The 23,049-nt window shown below is 46.5% G+C and overlaps 1 protein-coding gene across 1 annotated transcript in view; it reads left to right on the forward strand.

Annotated features, from left to right (window-relative positions):
- The window catches only part of LOC126532125 (clotting factor B-like), a 54,928-nt gene that overhangs the window by 7,211 nt on the left and 24,668 nt on the right, over positions 1–23,049 (forward strand). Inside the window, exons 3-6 of the mRNA XM_072288370.1 lie at positions 1,370–1,473; positions 3,537–3,814; positions 4,306–4,457; positions 5,060–5,228. Coding sequence (XP_072144471.1) covers positions 1,370–1,473; positions 3,537–3,814; positions 4,306–4,457; positions 5,060–5,228 — 703 coding nt within the window. The remainder of the gene's footprint in view (positions 1–1,369; positions 1,474–3,536; positions 3,815–4,305; positions 4,458–5,059; positions 5,229–23,049) is intronic.

A 23,049-nucleotide genomic window follows, 5' to 3' on the forward strand; every position in this document is an offset into this window, starting at 1 on the left:
CCAATTGCAAAGCTTACAGATTTCGGTTATTTTTTTATTGCGGTTGTTCGTTTCGTAATGCAAGACATGTGACTTTTTTGCTGGTTTGGTTGCTTCTGTTTTCCGCAGTCGAGTTGCGATGATACGCGAGTAGCGTTAGTGCCTCTTCTTTCACCTTCGCGATGATCTTTGTGTACTTCAACACTAACACTGGGCTGTATGGAGCAACTGTATCCCAACTTCGTCATTGTGATCATATCAGCCTATCGACAGCAGTAGTGGTTAATTGTGGTTACGAAACTAAAGATGAGGTGTATAGCTTAGGTTACAGTAAACTTCAGGCAAGGTCTTTATCTTGGTTACTTTTCGGTTACTAAGCTGACCTCAGAGAAAATTGATAGGCATAGAACCCACGAAACACTTACGATGTGGTGCCACATTTAGTGTCATACACGGCATGTGTATATCTGGCAAGTTTGTATAAACCCTGCGTATAGCGTTGATTAACCCAGTGACTGATATGAGATTTGATGTGACTTATAAGGTTTTATTAAAACAAAAAGAGTCCCAATTGCCTTAAGCATTAAGGTATATGTGAAAGAAAAAGCTTAAAGGAGCATACACTCGAAGATAATATGTGGGAACACGCACACTCAAGGCAGTCTACACAGACTAGATGTGGTCTACTCCCCTGAAAAAAGAAATAATGAGAAGAAAAATGAGAATATTTTATTAATGCGGAAAATTCTTAGTGGGGCTCGTCAGATAATACGTAAGCATTATTTCTAGTCGCTCATCTTGAACCCATTTAAATTAATTTTCATTACCCTTATAAATATCGAGTTAACGTGAGTAATCTTCCTTAATTACATTATTTATTCATGATTACCCTTAATTAACTTAATATTAATCAGTCCAAGTTAGACTGAAGATTGGGGTCATGGTCCAAAAACCTTTGTCTCGAAAAATGGTATACGATCTAGCTCGTTTAACGCAGTCCGAAGAATGTCGCTTTAAGCGTTTTAAGAATGACAAATAAAAAAAGACGTGTTCGATTGTCTCGTCAGAGTTGCAGGAGTCAGACATGGGTCCAATCAGAAGTGAGCAGACACAGACATGAAGCAATTCGTTCGGGCTGTTAAGCACCTGCAAGCGAAAACTGCATGCCGGAAGTAGTTGCGTACATAAAGGCATAAAAAGAAGGCGGCTTCCCATAGGCATCCATAGCCACTCCCTTGATGCGATGACGGCAGGAACATCTTTTGTCTCAGGATACTCCGTCACAGAGGCGTGCTGCGTGATGTGTACTTAACGCTACGAGGCACCTCGCTAATCTCACAATTCACGTTGAGATGAGCAACAACCTGGCTCACTGAACATCCTACCGCAGGTGTCCCTTCGCAAAGCTGGCCGTGACGGAAGGACGCGTCACTTCTGCGGCGGCGGGCTAATCAGCGACCAGTGGGTGGCCACGGCGGCACACTGCGTGGTCACGTGAGTACGACTGTCGTCTCTGAGGCTGCGTGGGAGAGCAGATACCGCGCAGAACGCAAGCTACACGGCGAAAAGCGACGGGTGCAGTGTGGTGTGTCTTCTCTCTTTAGTAGCCCCGCTAGTTATTTGCTGTACGGAATCAAAATTTTGCCTCTTGTGCGCGCCAGAAGCGAACCAGAAAGAATGACAAGAATGCGTAAAATCACATCTCTACTGTGCAAAAAAAACAATGTTTAAGAAGGAATCAGCGCTTGCCGTCTAGAGTAACAGAAATATGATGGTTGCTTAATGTGTTGTGTGCGCACGTTGGCTCCTTATGCACGATAAGCAAAGATGTCGAACAGTGAAGCACTTTAGCGCCCCATAAGCTTCAGCAGTAGACGATAAGAGAACCTGTAGCCCTTCCTAACAGGAATTCCTGGAGCCGTTCGCGGCCATTGGTGGTCCAAGCCATCTCTCACGACTTCGGAATGAATGAATGAATAATTAATTCAACGTTATTTCATCCTAGATTTAGAAACTGGAAAATGAACCATGTACAAGAAGCTAAAACAGACTAGCTTCAGAGGTTCTGTGGCCCCGTACATAAGACTAGGCAGAATAGTGCCCTGTAAGAGACGCGGGAGGTCATCTTGCAGAGGTTCAAAGCGAACTGACATCATGAACAGAAAATTCAATTTATGCAAATGTAATATCAGAAAGCCGAATGCCAGAATAAAATAAAGCGTTTATTTCAAAACACAACAGCTGCATATTGGTGCCGACATAGTTTAGTTTGAAATCTCCGAAAGCCCATAAAGTGCTTGCTAGAAGGAAAAGAGAACTAAAGAAGGTTCCTTTCTCAATGAACCGCCTATTCGTAAGCGAAAACATGTATTCTTGTGCTGGGGACTCGTGAAAAACAAGCAATAGTATCTAGAAACAGGAATACAGGCCCACACTTTCTTGTACCCGCCACGGTGGCTTAGCGGCTGCGACATTGCGCTGCGGAGCAATATAAGTCACGGGATGTAATGTACCGGATGTAATGTACCACGCACCGCGTGCACATTAAGACCCCCAGGCGTTCAAAACGAATCCTGAGTCCCTCCCTATAGCGTGCCTTATAATCAGATCGTGATTTCGGCACGTAAAACTGCAGAACTTTAACACTTCTTGGCAGCCGTTCCCTACATGCACTGACTGCAGTACCGAAGCAACGTCATCGACATCATCCGTCGTGTCACAACCACTCCAAGTCAATGGCCTTTCGTAAATATTACCAATTACGCTCATACTGCGTTTGCTGTGCTTACCTCGTCCGCTAAAAACCAAAAACCACACGTTGTCGAATCTCTTCACTCCATCCAATCCTCCAGCGCTTCTACAAGCGTTCCTATACTGTTGTATTCGTTTAGGTCTTGTGTCATGCGATACACTCATTATGTGCCCTGCCGAAGTTAAGAGCATCCTTTAGAGTTTAGCTAGGTTATCATCAACTCACGCCAAAACAGATTAACTGATAGATGAAGAGGTTTGTTCTGCAGTTTATGTTGTTTTCGTTATCTCTCATAGCGGAGCATATTATCGTTTCTTTCCTTCACTTCAACGGCTGGCCTTAAGGCGAGCATAACGGAGGTATCACCGAAGTTACATTACGAAAGCGTTGTAATCCTTCTGTTCGGTTGCGAACAGCAGTACACGATTCATTATGCTCATAAAAATTTAGTCATGAGAAAGGCGAACTGAAAACGCAGGCTTGTGGATAGCGTATTTAATGTCAACCTCTAGTGATACTGCCTCTCACCGCGCACAACACTTTAGTATGTACCTTACTTTTCTGGTGACATCTGGCCCACACAAACTTCGATGTCAAGGCGTCCGGGTGACAACGAGTAAAATGCACCCTTATCGTGTCCGTTTCACCTCACAGATGGAAGCAGAAAAGTTTAGGGACGCTTGTGTATCTCACATCTTAAAGACGTAAGAATGCGCCTTGGGAGGATTGCTATAAAGTCGAATGCCCAGAGGCGACGTTGCGTGAACGCTTGAAGACATTCGCTGCTCTTCCCTCGTGGCCACAGGCAGTTCGGCGGCGTGATCCAGCCTGCGAGCACCATCAAGGTGCGTGTGGGTGAGCACGACCAGAGCGTGCTCGAAGGCGAAGAGATCCAGGTGAACGCGCGCCAGATCTTCAAGTACCACGGCTACCAGGGCTACAACAACGACATCGCGCTCATCAAGCTCGCCAAAAGGGTGCGCCTCAGCCGTCGCGTACGGCCTGTCTGCCTGCCGCACCGCGACGAAGTCTTCGAGGGGAAAAACTGCGTCTCCACGGGATGGGGAGCCACCACATCGGGAGGTGAGCGCGACATTGTTTTTGGAGGTTGCCAAAAAGTGAGTGAGTGAGTGAGTGAGTGAGTGAGTGAGTGAGTGAGTGAGTGAGTGAGTGAGTGAGTGAGTGAGTGAGTGAGTGAGTGAGTGAGTGAGTGAGTGAGTGAGTGAGTGAGTGAGTGAGTGAGTGAGTGAGAGAGTGAGTGAGTGAGTGACAATGTTCAGTGATGGTTGGTGTGAAATACTGATCTAGCCGTATGCTTGGTATATAACATCAAATAAAGGAGGCGCCGTCGTAATTTACATTTGGTTAATGAGCAGTGCTCGACAGTAGCGGCTGACCAGCAGGAACGAGATTAAATTAGTATGCTACATTTCTCTACGATGCCGCCCGAGCGATGTGTACAAGAAGAAATATATCAACACATAACGAATAAATAACGATTACAAAAATAAAGAAGTACACCCCGTCAACAATAAATGCTTATGACGGAACCGCTGTGTAATCTGCTTCCAAAGGTGGTGCCCCGTCGACGGTGCTTCGAGAGGTGAGCGTGCCGGTGTACAACAACAATGTGTGCTACGGGCCCTACGCGCGCAAGTTCCGCATCAACATCCGCAACTGGCACCTGTGCGCCGGTGCCTTGGAAGGAGGCCGAGGATCCTGTTATGTGAGTGAATAGGCTTTTGCCTTTTCCTCTCGAAGGGCTTTGCAGAGAAATATTACCATAAGCTGGATTGATATATTTCACTCCTCTAATAGAGATTAGGTCCGCAGTATCAATCTTGCAAAACATTACTCACGCTTCACCAGCGGTATATGCATATCCCCTTCGGAATACTCGATACGCCTATAAAGCGATCCAGCAGAGGGCCCCTACTGATAAAGAGGTGCAACGAAATAAAGTTTCTTCATAGCAAAAATCAAGCAATCGCGATGTTGGACCTATTAGCAAAGATGGCCGGATAATGGCAAACAGCCCTTACAAATGAAAAGCTTTGTCAATTCGAACCAAGATGTGTACTGCGCATGCACTGTCTACCCTCTCGACGTGAAACATAGAGACTTGTCTGGGTCTGTGTATTCGAAGCGTTTTTTAGCCAACTTAGCGTGTTCGGAAAAACCGAAACCCTCAGACTTTCGTATCGGCAAGAAATTGCGCAGTTTTTTTAAATCTTTACAATCCAGCTCCTCAGTAGCACAAGCAACGGAAAGTTCTAGTGTTACGTCATTCTGCATACAACGCCTTGACGCGACCACGCGCACTTGCAGGGCGACTCGGGCGGCCCGTTCCAGTGCAAACGCGCCGACGGCAGCTGGGTGCTGGCCGGCTTAGTGTCCTTCGGCTCAGGCTGCGCGCATCGGGACTACCCCGACGTCTACACCAGGGTGACCGAGTACCTGGACTGGATCGCCAAGACGACGGGCGGCGTTGTCAGCAGTTGATGGCCACGATAAAGACCTTATCAACACAGGTGGGTGGGTGCGACTCAAGTCTTCATCAACGCAGAGGGCGCTTGAAGCCTGCCAGTAAGTTCTTGTAATAAATATGTACTCACACGAGAGACTTTGTCTCATGTTACAGCGAAGCTGTTAGCCTCTCGGTGATCGGCATTTCTCGTGTCCGCATCCGTTAGCAAAAATGTGAACCTATCGCGGCGGCAGTGCAGGGCCAGGAGCAGTGGCTCGTACCCCCGAAAGGCGGCGGCTTCAAGCACTCAGCAAAGTGAAGCGAACAGTGCATACATTCTTTGGAATTACGCATACAACGTACAGAACACCATACGTTTCAATAAAGACCAATCACGAAACAAGCATCCGAACCACATAATGGATGATAAGGCCCTCCTGATAACAATGTAAAGCACGTAGCGCTCCGCGCATTAGTTTCCCGGTAATGATTACTGTTGCGCAAGCTGCCGCGGCGACGGCAGCTTGCGACGTGGGAAGTGAAGACGCGGGGAGTGACGTGGGGAGAACGTCCCTAGCCTTTCATGTATAAAAGAACCAGCCTAGCAACTGATTGCAATGTTGTTGCAGCATCGCTATGGGCGGCGGCGTGCTTTCAAAATTACCGTTACACGTATCCCTACCATTACTCTCAAGCAATAAAGCATTGCATACCCCTTTCAGCAGTTGTAGTGGTGGTCTTCAACAGCTTCGCTGGACATCCACTTTCGCAGGGCCGGGATGGCGGATCAAATTTTTCTAAATGTACAAGCAGTGTGAAGAATGAGTCTGGAATAGGTTAGCAAATACAGGAAAGCGCGCTGCCCGGTCCAACAGAAAGCAAGAATTTATACAGGAACTTCACTGGGGTTGTCAAAGTACGCGTAAGCATTGTGCCACTTGCTCATCTCCGCGCAGCCCGGTGTCATTATCAATCTTATCAGAATTATTCCGATGAGTATAACCCCTTATGAAATCTTATCGGTCATTATCAACCTTATCGGACTCGATACGGCCATTATCAACCCTTATCGCTTCTTATCAACCTAATCAGAGTTTCTCAGAACATTTTAATCCATTCGCGCTCTTTAGCACCTTATCCATCCACGCCGAACCACTATCAGCCGTGATAAGACCCATATAACGCCTCATCACTCCTTATCATTCTTATCAACTTACTGACTGATTATCTGTCCGTGCTGCACACGCGAAGCGCATGAGTCCTCAGAAATCGGTGGCATTTCGGTCGGTGAAGGAACGCCCTAACGAAAGGCGCATACCACGACCGCCGAAACGCATCGGGCATGCGGCGCGTTTGGCAGCAAATTTTGGCAAAACCAGAATTTTCCTGATGTCTGCAAGGCTCTAAGTCGGCTCTACGTGTGGTCCTATAGAGCTGCCTTTTATTCCACCATCACCGAATCTTTCAACAAAGACTTCGTAAAAACGGTTCTCCTTTGACATTTTTTGTTGTACTGCCGGTACAACACATTTATATGGTTCAGACATATTCACCTTCCGCAAGCGTAGGTGTTTAGCCCAGCGGGAAAGACACGCGGCTTCTGAGCGTGCTGTCGTACGTTCGAAACCAAACATTGCCGCCTCTTTAATTTCGAATTTATTCTTTCTTTTCTTTGTGGAACGCATCGTGCTACGTGTTACGGATGGACAGATATATGGACAGATGTCCTGGGTGAGTCGCCTAACACTGCTTCCGCATTCAAAATGCAGGTGCAAAGCAACTTTGCTACCGATGTTCCATAACGGCCTTCGTCGTTTCACTTAGGACTAACCAGCATTCACAATGCCTCTTCGGTCTTGAAGAGTCTTCCTTCTTCCATTATTTATGCTATTTATGAATTCTGAGCTGCAATGAAATTAATGGTACTTCAGAAAAGCGGAAAATATATCGAGTTATGCCGAGCACGTTCCTATATATAATTTCGTCCACTTCTTCAACGCGCTTATGACAGGTAGCTCAAATATTTGATAGCATCACATCAGCGGTGCTTTTTTAATTTTTAGCACCACATGAACTCAGAAAAGCGAGAGCAGCGAGCGCACACACTTCGCAGGCGACGTTGTTTACGTAGCTCCTCATTATGATGTAATCGGCTTCTTTATGGGCCCTTAAATCAACATGAAGGTCACCTGCCATAAAGCGCGTTGTTGCCAAAAGAAAGAAAGAATGAAAATCAAAACAGGCTAAGGGGAAAATGCCTAGTACCCTTCGTTGTTTATTTTCTCTTGTTTTGTTTTAGCTCGCTCTGTCTTTTCTTTTTAAGCATCTCGTTTTTCTTTTATTTCTTTTTTGATTGATTCACAATATGGCGGTAAGTGTCGTCCCATGACGCTAGAAAAATAGACAGAGAGACAGGAAAGCTATTCCTCATTAACTTCTACCACGAGTTTTTGCTCTCTACGAAGAGAGAGAGAGAGAGAGCGAGAGAAGACAGGAAAGGCAGGGAGGTAAACCAGACGCATGTCCCGTTTGCTGCCCTCCACTGGGGGACGGAGGTATGGAGATAAAAAGGGAGAGAGGAGAGAGGTAGAGAGAGAGCAGTTTCGCGCACAGTTGAAGGCGTTAAGCTGAACCTATAGCTTTGGTGTTAGGCTGACGATGCCTTCATGTGCATGTGATTAAACTGCAACCAACTGTCCTGCTCCGTGTAGTGCTCCTGTAGTGGCGTGGTTAATCTGCCCTGGAGCTTACGGAAGGAGAGCGTAGTGTTGGGACAATTTAGACCGCGGGTGGCGAGCAGCGTTCTGAAACGCTACCAAAGTGATAATAACAGCAAACACTCACGGCTACCAGGCAAATTTCGTATATCTGGCACTCCTGCTTGCCCGGTCTACAAATTCATGGTTTTTCAGTGCCATGCTGGATAGTGCAAGTAATTCTCTGGGCGTAACCTTTCCGGGAACAGCTATAATGCGTGCGTGGAATAAGGTTGGCTGGACTCATAATCTTTTACTTTCTACAGTAATTTGCGGTGCAGCTAATATGATAGGCTTTTCGCTACTTGGTGGAGTTGCTCTGATTGATTGATTGATTGATTGATTGATTGATTGATTGATTGATTGATTGATTGATTGATTGATTGATTGATTGATTGATTGATTGACGAAGGAGTGTTAAAGGAGTCATTAAGAGAACACCCAGGGCATGAGGTTCTTCATATCCTAAGCCCGTATACACAAAAAGTTATGCAAGAAATGTTCGTAAAATTCATTATGCTAGAAGTGTTCATAAGAGCAGGTGATGTTGGACATGTTATTATCCAAGGCGACTGGCCAATGGCAAACAACCCTCACGAATGAAATGCTTTGCGCCTTTGGCCCCTGATGTGCGTTCGCATTCGTAACGAAATAGACATCAAGGAAAAGGATGGCGTAAATATTCGCCGCAGGTATTGCAAATTAAGGTCGTGAATTTCAAAGGACGCTTGTGACACCGGGGCAGGGGATTCTTTCGCTACGCCCAGGCGAATCAAGGATAGCGTTGTACCACGTCAACTATGGTAGAAAAATCACAAGAGGGAATGAAAATGTATTTATAGCGACGGACGCAGCTGTTTTAATAATTATATGCCTTTACGTGCCAAAACCACTTTCTGATTATGAGGCATGCCGTAGTGGGGGACTCCGGAAATTTCGACTACCTGGGGTTCTTTAACAGGCACGTAAATCTAAGTACATTTTTTTACAAATGTACAAATCATTTTCGCCCCCACCGAAATGCGGCCGCCATGGACGGGATTCAATCCCGCGAACTCATGCTTAGCAGCCCAACACCATAGGCAGCTGTTTTAAGTCGGCTAATGTTCGGGAGCACCCGCAATTTCGTACTCCTTGCTCGCGTATAGTTGACCATTCCGAGCCGTAATAGGGCCTGAATGGCTGCAACTTCCGCCCTCATGTGACGCTCGTAAAGATCTGTGCTATCCCACCTAATGAGCAGGCGTTTGCACGAGTGAATGAAAAACTTTGCGATCTTTCCGTGACACTTTCTCACGAGCGACGAGGGTGCCTATTTGCTGATGAGGAAAATTTGGCTCTTTCCTTGTACATATGGCCAGCAGGAAATGAGTAATGTGGAAACGCACACAATCCTCTTTCTCTGACCACTTTTGTCCTGAGTGCAAAAAAAGAAGAAAAAAACTACTTTTCTTACAGCTTACAGGCTGGGCGAGAATACAACACGTCTCATGCGTTTCGATATCACGTAATCATTGATCGACCCCTGCGTTATAGCACGGGGTAAATATTCTTGCTTCAACGTGTACTAACACGAGTCTGAATGTTGAAAACCTCGACCTTGGTAATGTTGCGCACATCTTTGCCGTGAATCCAATACATAGGTCCATATACAGCGTATACACCCCAGAGTCGTGGTGTTTCGCGGGGGTTCTTTAGCGGTTGACAAAAACAGAAAATCAGCAGATTGGCACAATAACACGTGCATGCAACATGTGCCTTCCATTGCGGTCACTCGCCACGAAGCTATTGTAGATTAAATGAGCTCATTAAATGCCTTACAATGGCCATCTATGGCTGACCTTGAGCGGCTTTTAGTTTCTCTTCGGTGTACTGTAGACAACATTGATAACCTAATGGGCGGTCAGGGAATGCGAACTTATGTCGCGGCATGTTGTACTGCAGGGAAAAGAATACGTTAAGACATGAAATAGCAACTATCTTTGGCACAACAAGAGGGACCTTCATAAATGTGCAAGCGGCATCGTAAACAACGTCCCCTTTCTAAATACATGGCGAAATTTTGCAGTCACACCTACTCTCACAATACCCGTCACTAACGACGAATGCCAGTGAATTTGATTCATAGTGAAGTCGTTTTGGCGTTATGCTGGTGGTTAAGTCGGTCGAGTTGCTGACGAAGAGTGAACACCGCACGTATATTGATTGATTCGTTGGGCTTAACGTCTGATAGCAGCACACGGGCTACAAGCAACACAGTACCATAGAGCAGCGGATTTGTTTATTCCAGCTGGTGTTCTCCAGCGCGGGCAGTGAAAACAGCAGCGAGCTCGCGCACCTATACATTGGATCCGTCCTAAAACGGCACTAGAGATTGGAAGACTTCGCAAAGTGGAAGGCGATGGGGCCAATTCAAAAAGCAGCCTATTCACTTCATTGCAGAGTGTTGCGCTGATGTTTGGTCAAAGCTAAAGAGTAATCACTAAACTGACCCCTACATTGACCAACTGAGCAGAAATCATGCGTTTCTGGCTAATGTCCGTCCCTTGCCCTGTCGTGTGTGCCCTCCTTGTAAACATGACTGCCCGAGGGAAACAACCTTTCCCTCGCCGCTCGGCAGTGCAGTTTCGATCACTCCTAGGATGAATTTCTTTTTTTTCAGCCACCCGTTCCATCCCACCAGGAAAGTGGTGTGGTGATTGCTCCCTACTTTCACAGTAATTTGCTCTCGCACTGAAATCACGCGCAGCCGTCCTCCTTGACGCAGACAAGTGCAGCTGCCTACGCACACGTTTTCAGCCAACAGGAAAACGTTGTGCAAGCCAAGCAACTTTTCGAAATCACCATATGTCATGCCTACCGGCACTACTGGACGCACACCGTGTTCCGTCAACGAAGATTCCATACTCTAAAGGCTAGGGAGTGGGATTAGTCAATAGGCGAAATATAGTTGAAGTTTCCGCCAAGTAAAAGTACCTACACGTTTCATGGGTGCGTTCCTCTTCACGCTCAGCGAGATACCATCTGCCTCAAAGCCTTGTGTGAAGTGGGATGAGAAAGAGAGAGAGAGAGATAAGTTTCTGCTCATGGAGTGAGTACCTGGACCAGAATAAACAGCTACAGTTTCACTTGCATATGTTCATTGCCAGTTGCACCATCGCGCTCCAGGTTACATGGTGAGACCATGCGGAAGCACAAGCTTCGCGGGAATTCTGCGTCTCGCACACTTTTATTGCCAATAACTTAACCCTGATATAGGATGTGTTCATGCGCTATACAAAGTGCGGAGGCTAGCACTTAACTTACCGCCTGCAGCCCACGTTGGGTCAAGCAAGCACTCATCACCTGCTGCTTGCATACGACTATAGTGCTGCATGTGCTTAGTAGATCATGCACAGAAGCGCAGCTGAAGGCAGGAATGCTTGCACAGGACTTTACTGGTGCGGTCGATCGCTGGCAAGAAACCCGACGCCGCTTGCTGCAAACAGAGAACGGGCGCTTGGACGCGAGAGGCTGCGCTTCTTGGGCGTTAGCGCGTATTTGCGTTCTGCGCAGCAGGATGACTTTATGGCAAGCGCCTGTACACTCTAGCGTGACTTTACGAGAGTGACCGTAGCCGTGACCCCACCTCGCTCGCACTCATTGACGTCCACGAACCACTCCCTGCACCCACCTTCATTCTAAACAGAGCTATGGCATTACTAACGTCCACGATAAAAGGAGGGAGGGTTCTTTCGCCCAAAGAGTCGTCACATGAAGCTCAAGGCCGCCTTCGCCGTCACGTTAAGGTAGAAGCTCATTTCTCTGAAGGCAAAGAGTTGGAAGCCGTCCGCTCGCTGCGGCTTCTTAGGCGGGCACTTGTTTTCTCCTTTCCATTGTTTCGCTCTGGTGGCGCAATGACAGGGGTCACTCTATGGGGCAGCGCACGGATGCTTAGAATGTCGTCGACGGATTGGGCAGGCGCCGTGGTCAAGTTTGCGATAGCGTCAAGCACGCATAGCAAAATGGGTCTCCGTTGTACGCGCTTGAAGCGCAATGCGGACATAAGTTTGATCGTGCGTGATTGTTATAGATGAAATTATTGTAGCAGCTGTCAAACTGACAAACTGAAGAGTAACAGAGGACTCTGTCCAGAATAATAACAGCAATAATAATAATAATAATAATAATAATAATAATAATAATAATAATAATAATAGATAGATAGATAGATAGATAGATAGATAGATAGATAGATAGATAGATAGATAGATAGATAGATAGATAGATAGATAGATAGATAGATAGATAGATAGATAGATAGATAGATAGTATCAGTTTTACTTTTTTCAATCATGTTGTTCCATTCCTGTAGTTATGAAAATGGCGTTTCCCATCCCCCCTGTGGTTATGTGCCATATTTAAGGATTATTGATACCATTATCTCACGGTAATCCTCCCGTAACCTAATATAACCGCATAGGGCTGCTAATGATATTCGTGGACAGCAGTGTAACTATACTAAGCACTCAGATTTCGCGATGATGCCTTTTGTGATTGGTTCGGGCTGATTCAAGAAAGAAAGCATGGTGAAATTGAGCTTGGCGGAATTCAATAATTGTTAGTTAGTTAGTTAGTTAGTTAGTTAGTTAGTTAGTTAGTTAGTTAGTTAGTTAGTTAGTTAGTTAGTTAGTTAGTTAGTTAGTTAGTTAGTTAGTTAGTTAGTTAGTTAGTTAGTTAGTTAGTTATAGTTCTGTGGCGCACTTTTGCTGAACTGGGCATAAGAAAATGCTAACACGAGTTTGCATAAAGCAACGACCGGTAACCGTTACTGTCGAACACTTTAGAATGAACCAAGAACAAACAAGACTAGGAGTGCGTTGACATACAACCCTTGGTTCAACCTGCCCTGCGTTAAGCGCTGAATTTCAGCCCTCTCGTCAGTGAATCATTAGCTTCGAAACAAAAAGTGTGGGCGTTGTTACTATCACTTCAGCAGCTGCTGCAGCCAATTAGCCGTTTATTCAACACAGATTCCCATGCAAAAATGTTTCTGCGGAAAAAAATAAATAAAAGTAGAGTCCATTGTACGTGCGTAAGCTACCGCGTTCGGAAAGCTGTGGGTGAAAGTAAGCATGATTTTACCCTTTTGCGGATGCGCAGGCGGATGCCCCGGCCATGGAACGCCAACAAGAAAGCCACAGTACTTTTCCCCAAAAGCCACGCAGCGAGAAGCGCATACAACAAGAGAAGAGGCTTAAAAGGATAAAACGAGGAACTTCCGTGCTTCTGACAGAAATAAAGACCACCATTTTGTTTGATGACTTGCCTGCTTCGCTCGCACCATCATCCGCTCGGCTGCGATGGTGTTCTATGATGGCAATGATGATTTCTAATTACATTCCCTTTCAACCACGGCAGCAAGAAACAGCCACCTCGCCAGTTGGAGCTAACGAAGTCTTACTATATTTATTGCTCAGTTTATTCACTTCGACTTCCACGGCGTGCCGAACGATGTAATTAAATGACACATATGCACGGAGGCAGACACTGCAACAGCGACTGATCAGATCTGCTGCCCCTGAGCTATCGTTCATAGTCATCAGGTTCGTCGCTTCTCAACTTCACACTACTAAGCTCACTTTTATCGCTATAGCAAGTATATGGACACTCCAGGCGCATTTCTGCCATCGCCGTCGCCGTAATGTGCCGTATAAAGTCCAAGGACGACAACAGCGTCGTCATATGCTGTATGTGCGAGTGAAAGCACGCGAGGGAAGCCAACGATCGCGGCTCAATCTGGCGTGCGCGGAGGAGGAAAGCGGAGAGCAAGCGCGCCGTCTTCCGTCGCGCGAAGGCCGTGGGGGGAGATGGGAGGGAGGAAGGGGGGATGCGGTGTTGTGCTCCGGCAGCAACTGCGTATTTCGGGACCAGGTGCAAGGGGAACTGAAGATCGCGGCTCAACTTCGGGCGCGAGGAGGACGAAAGCGGCGAGGCAGCGAGGCATGAAGGGAGGGATGTGGCTTAGACTCCATCAAGTGCGTACTTTGCACTGCTGCACGCGGTAGCACGCGCCTTATCTTGAAAGGGATCTGCAAAGGGCTCATACCGTTGTGCGCGCTGAGTTCTCGCCACTCTTGCGTTGAAGCGATAGACGGCATGAAGATCACTTCGTTCGCTGCTGCTGCGGCGCTTGCTCACATCAGCATTTTCACAGCTAGTGTCCGCACTCATCGAGTGTGGTGTGTTAGTGCTTGCTTGTGCACGTTCGTACCATCAGTTAGTAAGCGAATACTTCCAAAATTACACGGCCGATGAAACTAGAATCTTTATTTCGTTTAGCTGTCTACTTATTTGCTATTGCAATCAATGCTTCGCCTTTCGCGCGAAACTGCGACTTTTTTTTCGACTGTCTTTGTCCCAGGGCATATGCAAAGTAGATGGCGACCATTCGCTGCAAACAGCAGCGGCGCACATCGGTCACCGGACATCCTCTTAACACAGTTGACCGCAGGTACACGATATGGCTGGTGTAAGGGCCACACCAGCCCAGACTCTCTGGAGAGAGCCTTACACCACCAGAGAAAGATTGTGGCGCAGAGACCAGACAGGACGCGCGTCTACTGCATCTATTGTAGTCTCGCATTTGGCCTATCTCCTACTTCACATTCTTTCTCTCTATCAAAACTTCTACGAATATATTGGGAAGAACCTTATTTCTGTAACTGCCCCGGCTCCATCTCTTCTCTGCTTTTTTTTCCACAAATACTCTGAACTTCTCTTGCTTATCTCAACCGCTGACAACCGGCGGTGAAAAGGCGCACCTCCCCCCCAGCGTTCCTATCGACACACACCCTTTTCCTTGCACGGTTCCAAGCGTTCAAACGACGGCCTCAAGCGCAGACCGAGACGAGAAAACCCACACCGCATGGCATTTTCGAAGCGCTGCGCTTCCACAACGGTGCTTGCGCGCGGTCACGCGATCTGCCCGTTTCCCACGTCAATGTCCACTTTCCACGTGCATCGTCACCGGTGTAATGCACAGCTGCTCCGGAACCAGGCCTATACGGTTTGCTGTCGATCGATCACGCGGCTCTCGGTGCAGGTAAAAAACGCTCGCAGGAGGCCGGCTGCTTCTCATTGAGACGTCGCGGCACGTTCAAGGACCCCGGCTTGCAGCGAGGAAAGCACTACGTTGCTTGCCCCCCTTTCGCTAAGTAAAGCCGATTTTACGTCAAGCTCACTACCAGGATCCGTTCGGCATCCGAAAGTTCGTGCAATACCTTCTGTTGTCTGTTTTTTTCCCTGTCTCTGCCTTTTCATTGAAAGTATTATATAGCGTTCCAGACACTCCACGAGGGAAAAGTCTCTCTCCAAGCACCTTAAGTAGATATTTCCTCTTTCTTTCTCGATTCTTTTTTTATTATTTACTTCTTTCGCGAGCTAATCCATTGCACCCGTTAGTTGAGAAAAGTTTTAGTGCGAGTGCACTTTTATTACAACTGCCGTTAGGACGGTGTAAATTTTCGAGATGCCCTTCAGTGTGGAAACAAGGGCAAGAAGAAACAAACACGAAAAGCAAATCTCAGTAATTACCCGCTAGTTTATCGTTGTATTGTAGAATGCCAAGAACGGTACATGTGTGCACCCTTTTCAAGTTAAAATACAGAAGTAAGGGAACAAATACAAATAGCTCGCTGAGCTTCACTGCAATTAACGTTGAACCTAAATAACCACGCACTGACAAGTGAAAAGGCAAGCTCAGCTGCTGCATTCTTCAAGTAATTGAAGTGCGGCAGCAAGAAGATCCTATATCACTCGGTGTTTTCAACGATATAAAATATGTATATGCTTCTAGAAAAAAAAATGGTGAATATATAGGCTGTTCGCATTTTTGGTGCCCCGTACCACTATCATATTTTGCACCGTGGGAGCATTTGAAGCCACTTGAGGGATGGCTGTAGGTTTAGTTAATGTACATCAACTCAGGAGTCCAAGATGAAACTGCGTCGCCACGTCATTTAGCCACGTTATCGCGGGTGTGTCGCCATCTTGTGGCATCCGAAAGGTGTGCCCTGTTCATACATGAGAGAGCACTAGTGCTAGCGGTTGTGCAGGGGCACATCGCCACTTCCTGGATTTTGTTAGATGCGTAGAAGGACATGATTCTTGTCAGAGGCATTCCGTACTCTTCTTCTCTGACATGTGGGAAAATGCACAGGAGTACTGGAAGTGTAACCATGAAAGACAGATATGAAAGTATAGCAGCATCACACCCAAAGTTATCAAAGGGCGTTACATTTAGAGGCAGAGGGGTTTATTATGATGGAAAAGCTGTATTCTTGGAAGAGATTACCGTGTACTTATATTTGGGGTACAGAAAGACTTACACTAAAGCAAATCGACTGCCTCTACCGATTTTATTCTAATGGGCTGAGTCATTGAGTCATTACAAAAACCATTGCTGCCGATTTCATGGAAAGCGATAGACCCATTGCCCCTCTTAACTGCCACCAGCTCAATGCGTGCTTATCATAAAAACCTTGTCCCGTTCGATTTTGGTGCGCGTAGTACGCGTAGTCAGCCTGACGACCGTTGACCCGCCGGCGAAGTCCCGTTGGCCGCTGCCCGCTGGCTCCTCACCTGGTTCCCCTCGCCAGCCTTCGCCGCGCCGTCTTCTTCTTATCGCTCTCGCTTCCGCCGCCGCCACCGTTCAAGGCGTCCCGCCGAGGTCTCCGCCGGGGGGCGCCCCGGACACCAGTTGTTCCTGCGGGGCAGGGGGGGGGGGGATGCGTGCGCGTGTGGCGGTGGGGGCTTCCCGCACGTGCCGCCGGCGCCGGCCGACACCCGAGCGGCGGCAGCAGCTCAGTAGTCGAGACTGCGGCTGGTGCAGCGGCGCAGGTGAGTGGTCCTTCTTCCCGGACGGCCTCCTCCGTGCGAGATCTCCCCCTCCTGTCACTCGCTGAGCGGCTCGCCGGACGTCGCTGTCCAGCTCTATAAGCCATGCATGTGTTTCTTCTTTTTTCTTTCCTGGCATTTTCGTCGTCACCGCTTTTGCTCGCTGGAATGCCACTACCATCCTCTATTGCCTTCTGTAATTGTTGGTGTCCCCGTCCTGGTCATCTTGGTCACCTGTAGCTGTATGGGGGGGGGGGGGGGGGTGTATTGTTCGGACTGCGTGAGCTGTGACGTGCTTCTGATCGCTTCAAATGAACTTTGTCACGTAAACGACGTAGTGACGTTTTCAGTCGAATAGTCAATTTGCCTTTTCTGATATTATTTCCCAACAATTTAGCTTAAATGTTCAATTTCATTGATTTTATTCCCACAACATTACAACACTCCTTTCATCTTTTTACCGCTAGATGCTCTTCAGCCCATGTCCGGCCCACAGAAAGTCTGTCTTGTGACATTCACACCAAGCCCCGTAGTCTGAAGCGTACACATATCGGCACATGCGATCATAAAGTACCGACAATATCTGTATCGAAAACCTGTTTACACATCGGAACGTAGCTGGAGTGGACTCTCCAACAATTCATTCCCTTGTGGCCTTCTTTCATTAGAGAAGGGCTGGAAGCTACCCGCAGCACATCGTAAAGAAAGGCTACGCTTAGCCGCGCCGCTGGTGTCGCGTCTGAATAAATTGCCCGTTCTACGCCTAGCGTTTTCTGGCCAGCGCTCGTTTTGCCCTTGAAACGGAAAATGGCCTAGACACGGAAAAAAAAGCGCCAAGTGTGCCGGGGCTTCAACAAAAACACAGCGGGAGGCGTAGCTCGATGTGTCGCAACGAACGCGCCCCGACGAGGGATGCCGGCCGAAGCCTCGGGAGGGCATGCCTGGCACGCGTCAGCTTGCACAGCCACGCGCGTTAGCTGCAGGGCAAAAGCAATGGCAGCTCAGGTTTAATCACTCGGCAAGCGCTGCCGTGCAGGTTTGTTACTTGTGCGGGTTGTTTCTTGGCTTTCGTATATATTTCTTTCTTTTCTCTCTCTCTCTCTCTATCTTTAAGGATAGGGTAATATATTGGCAAGGCTGAGTTGCACGTAGCTGCGAAATATACGACTCTGGAGCGCGCTTAGCGACAAGGTCCAAACAATTGCGAGGAAAAAAACAAATACAAACAAACAATGAAAGCAAACAGGAACGATGTTTGTTGCTGGTAGTCGTGGGAAACTAGACAGGTGTGGAACTTGTATAAAACGGTGACGTTTAACACGAAGACAAAGTAACAGAGCTCGCTTAGCTCGCTTAGAAAATCCACTCGGTTCAGTCCTTCGCTATGTGGGACGCACAACATTCCATTTCCACGCGTTCTTGTAGTCAAAGCGTTAGATTAATGCTAGAGTGAGAAAATTACATTTGCTTTGTGATGCACGACGGAAGAGAAAACGCGAGAGTTTAGGTATAACAAAGCAATTGCATGTTTTTTTCCCCCCTTTTTTTAGAGACGAAGTTTTCGCGAGCTTTCGACGCAGGAAAGCAAGATCTCTCTCTCTCTCTCTCTCTCTCTCTGTTAGGTACGATTGAAAGAAAGCGGGCAAAACTCTCCGCTCCTAATTTTACGGCTTTGAGTTTTGCATGCGCGAAGTCATCAGTGGCATGGGGATCACGTTAATTAACATGTTGATTCATCATGTTGATCTCGCGCTGGTTTTTTGTTAAGACGGAACAACGCCAACTCACCCAGCTCCAAGCTTTGACGGTAATAACGCGTTGGGCGTTATTGCAGGAACCCTGTGGTTCCTGCTTGCCTGCGTTTAGCTGGTGTGAAGAGCAAATAGCTTAACGTAATACTGTGATTTTTTTAGCGTCTCGATGCAGAGTTCCTTCCTTCATTAAACATAACACGCGGCATGTAATGCACTTAGGTATGTGCCTTTCAATATTTAGCGTAATGCCGAGTTGTGTTTAATGCAGTAGATACGGCTTTGGACACCAAGACTGGAGGCGCACTCGCGCTATGCGTGCATATGTGTACATGTGCCTTGAAGGATGTCACAAGCAGCTTCTGTCATCCGCGCTCCAAATAGAAAGCTGCGCATGAATCACTGTTACTGGGCAATGAATTGTGCTTATGGTAATCAAAGGTTGAAACGATCACGTGTTTTTTTTTTTTTTTCGTATGCGACTGTCGCTCAAATGAAATACAGCTATGAAAGCGCGAGGCAATATGTGTGAAACGATGTAATAAATAATAGCGCCAGCTTTGCACGAGCAAATGAACGCTACGATCAAAGGAAAGGGCTTTTTAAGGGAGCATAAGATATCCGAGGAGAGAAGCTTTCAGTATACCTCCTGGAACTATCAGTGCTTCAGCAAAGGTTCAAAAGAGTGCTTACTGAGCTTGTGCGGTTTCCTCGCATCCGAATTAAATGATACATCCATTGTCAACAGGAAACATTAGCACAAGAAAATATTATATTTGTCCATAACGCTTCTCGCAATAGGAGCCAATAACCCGGAATACTAAGCAGAAGCCTCCAAACAATGTTATTGGTCCCACCGTTACGTGGATAGACACATTTCACTAAAAAATAAAAGGAAAGGTGGGGAGCGGGGAGGGGCGGGGGGGCATCATTCATGCGAGCCGGAACAGACGGTTTGAAAGAGTAATGAAGTGTATTCAGCTTTTCTAACATCGAACTGAAATTACTATCGTAATGTCGAGCGAAGCGTCACATCCGGAATAAGCGAGGGATTGGGTATTTTGTTTTATTTTAATGTATAGCTTTCGAAGTTTTCCTCTGAAATTTAACCCAATTACCCTATAGTATATAGGCAGCAATGTAAACCCTGGCCGTCTTGTCATTTTTAATCTTTCTTTTCTTTACTTGTCCAAATATGGATAATGTCTTATTGGAAAACACTACTCGGTTGTAAGCATATTTGTCTAGTTTCTCCTGTCTTTTTGAGCCATTGGCGACAAACTATTTTGAAAGTACTTAGCCTTTAAGGGCGCGTGGGCAGGTGTTCTACTCGGCGAGCCCAGCCAAGAGTGACCAAGTCTGTAGTAGTGATTTCAGCAGTGATAACTGGCATCAAAGTATAAAACCACGATAAAAGTAACAAAGCTAACCTGAAGTGTGACACGTGTTCAATGCAACATAGAACTTTTCCACGGTCCTAGACGCTACATTCGCGATTGCCTCAGTTTCCTCCTCCTCTGAGTCGCAAGTAATCACATTAAATAAAACTTGAACCAAATGTGAAATCATGAGTTCGTACGTTACAATCTACATTTATAAATGGCGATGTGTCGAGTGATCTATCCATGTCGTGCACTCCCCGCTTCATCTTGCTTATCGGGCGCGAGATCGTGATCCCAGTTTCCGAAGGACAACAGAATGAATGAATCGACTGCGAAGTTGGCGATCTTTTACGGCTGCCAATTACCGCCAGTATAACGCATTGCGAGGTCGCTCTGTTTATAGTTTTGCTTAGAACTTTTGCGTAAGCTAATAGTATAAGAGCAAAATAAACAGTAAATTAAGAAACCGTAAGCAAACAATAGAGCAGGTATCAAGATACGTAGAAGACTGGCTGCAGTGTTACCCGGAGGATTTGAAGCGAACGCCTTAATTGCATAAACCAAGGAAAAAAGAATCGTACAGCGGATCACACTGCGATGTTTAGAACTCGTATGTAGCCGCAAACTTGCGAAATATAGCACTGTTTTGTACTTTGCAGGTAAATCTTCAGTGCTGGTAGCCTCTAGGAAATGTAATACTCATCCACTTCAGCAGCGGGTGGATTTGATTATGTATAAAATAAGACTTTCTGAATTCTTTCCGAGAGCCGCGAAGAAGTTCAGTTCACGCGCCACGCCCAGCGCTCAAAGAGTATAATGCTCATAAATTCTCATATAAAACGTCCACAAGGCGTTGTATTGACACAGACCGTATTATATTGACATAGGACAAGACACAATACTGCGTGTGGATGGCAGATTATCTGCAAGGCAATGACGATGACATACAGTTACAGAATAGTTATCTGTCCTGCAACTAACGAAACACTTTCCTATCTTTCTTTTCTTTATTACATGCGATTAAAAAGCCCATTGGAGCATTCAAGTGGCATCGGCTAATCCTCGGTGAAAGGTGAACAGAAAAGGAATGAGATCTGTGTATCTGAATTGAAACAGTAAAATAGCGTGTTTATTATACGGTGCGATAATCGGAATCTGGCACTTAAAATGGAACAAGACAATTAGGCAGGAAACCAAAGCACGGTTTGGGCCATGCTTGACCTTATAATTCCCTCCCAACGTTTTGGATAAAATCAGAGATTTTACAACAATTAGAGAATCTAAGATTTGTTAAAACATGAAAAACTGCGGTGACGATCAATTTCTTTTTAAGGCTGCCAATTACCGCCAGTATAAGCAGATATCCTGATGAATGCTAATCGAAACAACGTCAGTTCGCATGAAGCAAGGTGCGTTTCACGTTGACATACGGCAATAACGGTAGGAACCTTCAAGCAAAACAAAAGATGACGCTCGCCATCGTTTGACCGCGTTCGTTCTCCACTGGCAGCCCCACCTTGGACGTGCTCAGTGACCTTCGACCTTGGAACGCGACGCTGTCGGATGCGCGACACGGCGGGTGTCGCGCGTGTAGTACGCAAGAAATTGCCGGAAACGCGCTCGTCGCAGCGCTTCGATTATCGCGGGAAGTCCGGAGCGACTCGACGAGAGTAGGTCGTCGACTCCTTGTTTGGCCCCTTTCACAAGGGCATCGTCACTGACAGTTGCTACCGCTGATAGCTCGTGTGCAACCCTGGACAAACGCAGGTACGCGAATAACGGGCATAGCACGCGCAGCGTTAAAAAAAAAGAAAAGCTAAGCGTAACGCGTCGTCGTTCTGCAAACTAGCTGCACCAAATAGCTGCACCAGACCAAGTTTCGTATCACTGTGGTACCTTTATAACCAATGCAACCTACCGATGGATTCGAGGTTGCTTGCTTGCTCGCTTTCCCGGAGGATTTATTTATTTATTTATTTATTTATTTATTTATTTATTTATTTATTTATTTATTGAAGCGTACCCAAAGCTTCGGGACAGGAATACATCCCCGGATCGACTAGATTAAAAAAGCTTGAATAGGTTACTGTTACATGTAGCTCTTTCTTTATTCTTCATTCTAAATCTGCTTTGAAACTGAAACGTGAATTGCTGTCGGAGGCATTTGTGAGAATCGTTCAGATGCATGACGGCAACGTGTCCTTTGCAAGCAAACTATCACGTGCCAGCGAACCGGAAGCCTGTAATTATTGCGGGTAACTAACGTAAAGACATATGGACCATCAGTTCTCCGATTGCACGTCATGTCAAAAGCGCATATATGCAAGTACCGACGGCATCCTGATCACAAAGCTTTTGGCGAGAGCGCCATTCTCACGCTACATATGGCATAAATGACCACCTCAAAGTACACGTCGATGCCCAGCGCTGGCCCCTGTAGACATTGCACACTTAGTGGCAAAGCTCGGACTGCAAGCGCCTCCCAAAGTAAAACCATAGACGCCTCTTCTGCATGAAAGTGCATGATAACAATATATTTTATGCTGCGCTTGCCATTGTGACGGAGCAGAACCACAGTCTCTGTGGAAACAATGACAGCGCTGAGAAAAATTACATGTTCGGCATATGTCCCCTTGTTTTCACTTGAGAAAGCAACGACAACAACGGCAGGTCACAATTTCTCGGCGCTCATTCATCAGCATTTAATTTGAAAGGGTTTCGCAATGTTTGAGACAAGATGCAAAATATGCGAGGACTGGATAATGCGAAGACCATACGTTAAAATGATGGTTATTTCTCAAGTAAAGCTTGGGCTACACAGCCACGGAAACGCCTTGGCAATCAAGAGTGAGCGGGAAAAGAAATAACGCAACGGTAATGATTGCAAAAGTCTCAAAGATCCATGTTTGAAAAAAATGAATTCTGTGAACATGCAAAACCTTGGCGCACGCGAAATGCCAGCAAACATGCTAACGATATGCTAATGCAGGTGCCCAACGAAGTTGCTATGATTTGTCAGTACTGTAGACTTAATAAAACGCTGTCAACGCTTCGTAAAGCTCGATGGCGCTAGCGAATCCTTTTT

This window comes from Dermacentor andersoni, chromosome 5, assembly GCF_023375885.2.
Source record: "Dermacentor andersoni chromosome 5, qqDerAnde1_hic_scaffold, whole genome shotgun sequence".
Lineage (NCBI taxonomy): Eukaryota > Metazoa > Arthropoda > Arachnida > Ixodida > Ixodidae > Dermacentor > Dermacentor andersoni.